The sequence below is a fragment of the Conger conger genome, chromosome 16 (assembly GCF_963514075.1).
Source record: "Conger conger chromosome 16, fConCon1.1, whole genome shotgun sequence".
In the NCBI taxonomy this organism is placed as follows: Eukaryota; Metazoa; Chordata; class Actinopteri; order Anguilliformes; family Congridae; genus Conger; species Conger conger.
In genome coordinates, this window is record NC_083775.1 from 1,054,771 (window position 1) to 1,056,821 (window position 2,051).

The following is a 2,051-nucleotide window of genomic DNA, read 5'->3' on the forward strand; positions in this document are numbered from 1 at the left end:
ACTATGCCGGGATCTCCGCGGAGCGTTTCCCCGGGGGGAGCAGGAGAGGCCGAAACTCGTCGGCATGCCCGGAAAATGACATCACAAAAACAAGCACTCTGTCGATGCGCTCCCCGGATCCCTGGAGAGGACGCCCCTCACAGACAGACGTAAGCGACGTAAATAAAACGGCAGATGGCAGATATAATTAGCGCGGTGGAGTCACCTTGCGGCGTGACTAAGTTCAGTTATCCGACCCCTTCTGCAACTTACACCGGCCTCTGTGACCGCGGTGGTGGAAATAGACGCGGTGGTGTCCGTACACGCAAACGGTGAAGACCCTATACTCGTTTTAGATCAGGTCCCGTCCCAAAGAAGGTCTTAACCCCCCCCCTCCTTACTTACTCACACACACACTTCCTTCTTGACTTCATCTTACGTAAATAGTTCCGCGGGAGTGTCTTACAGCACCTGGAGGGCGTATATAAACCGCGTTGGACGTCCTGCTCTCAAACCACAGCAGCTCCTCACGCAGCGAGACCGGACCAGAGACCCAGAACCCCCACGACAGCGGAGATGCAGTCCTCACTGGCCGAGAGCCTTTTCGCGGGAGACCCGTTCTTCGAGCGCTCCACGGTGCTGTGGCCGCTGTGCCGGGGGCCGCTGGGCGGCGTGCGGGAGGACTTCCTGCAGAGACGCAGCGCCCTGGCGGACAGCTTCCTGCGGGAGCTCAGCGGCCTCTTCCCCTACGACTTCCTGAAGGGCGGCGCTCTGGGGTCGCGGGCGGGCGGGCGCCCCGGAGAGACGCGGCGGCTCAGCTCCGAGGGCGGGCTGGAGCTGGCGCTGGACGTGCGGGAGTTCGGCCCCGACGACATCACGGTGAAGCTGGCGGGCCGCGAGCTGGCCGTCGTGGCGGCGAAGAGGGGCGAGGAAGGCTCCGCCCGGCGGCAGGGCTTCCTGCAGAAGATCGGCCTGCCCGACCACGTGGACCCGTCCGCCATCACCTGCTCGCTGACGCCCGACGGCCTGCTGCGCATCCAGGCCCCCCCCGCGGCCCCCCCCGCGCCCGGGGACGAGCGCACGGTGCCCATACGCTTCCGCACCTCCCTCAACTTCCCCGTCAACAGCCCCCAGCCGGACGCCCCGCTCCCGCCCAAACACGCCTAAAGACTGCCCCGCGCCCTCTCCACCGCACTTTTATAACGGACCCTTACCCTGGACTCTTTGTGTAAAATAATAATGGCTATGTTTATTTAATAAACGGAATTTCATTTGCATATGTGGCTGGTTGTTGTTGTTTTTGTTTTTCTCCCAAACGGAGCAGAGGGGTGGAACGTGGTGATCAGCCCTCGTCTCTCACTGCCGCTGTGGGCTGATCCCTCGAGTGAAGGCCACACAAACCCGCTTTATCGCCTGCCTGCCGGTTACATTTCAAAGGCTGACAGTTTTGTGTCAGAAGTGACCTTCTCCGGCTAGTCTTCCTCACAGTGGAGTTCTGTGGATGCTGCGGGGGTAGAGGGGGCGTTTGAGCCCCGAGAACGCTGCCGGGTCTTTCTCTCCGTGGTGTTGTTCAGACGCCGGGCGGTCGGGGTGAAGGGCAGGGCCGGGCCAGACGCACAGGTGAGCACTGAACCGCTCACTGAGGAGGGGACAGAGGAGCGTCCTATCGCTGAGCCGCCAGAGAGAGGCATTCTGGGATGCCCCTGTACGCTCCCAAACATTCTTCATCCTTTAGTGCTTATGTAAATGTCAGAATTTATTGACAGCCAGCTCTACATGCCTCAAACTGTTGATTTGTGATGGAACCTAAAAAGCCAGCCTTCATTTGTCAGTTCTTCACTCAGAAACAGGTGGGGGGAGAGTGAGCCACGTTTATGTTATTATGTTATTATTTTTGCGTTTTCTTTCCCAGGGAAAAATGTGCCTTACTTTTCAGTGTGCATAACGACAGTACTGTAAGGCTGGGAACAGTGCATACTTGTTTCAGATGTTCCCTGAAGTTCCTCTTTAATCTGAATAAGTGTGTCTATTTCCTTATTATTTGTTCATCCTTCTGTCTATGCTGCATTACA

General features: G+C 58.1%; 1 protein-coding gene across 1 annotated transcript; it reads left to right on the forward strand.

Annotated features, from left to right (window-relative positions):
• The first annotated feature begins 479 nt into the window (after positions 1-479).
• hspb9 (heat shock protein, alpha-crystallin-related, 9) lies at positions 480-1,256 on the forward strand. The gene has a single exon (XM_061225227.1). The coding sequence runs from the start codon at positions 556-558 to the stop codon at positions 1,144-1,146; it is 591 nt and encodes a 196-aa protein (XP_061081211.1). The 5' UTR covers positions 480-555; the 3' UTR covers positions 1,147-1,256.
• The last annotated feature ends 795 nt before the right edge of the window (positions 1,257-2,051 follow it).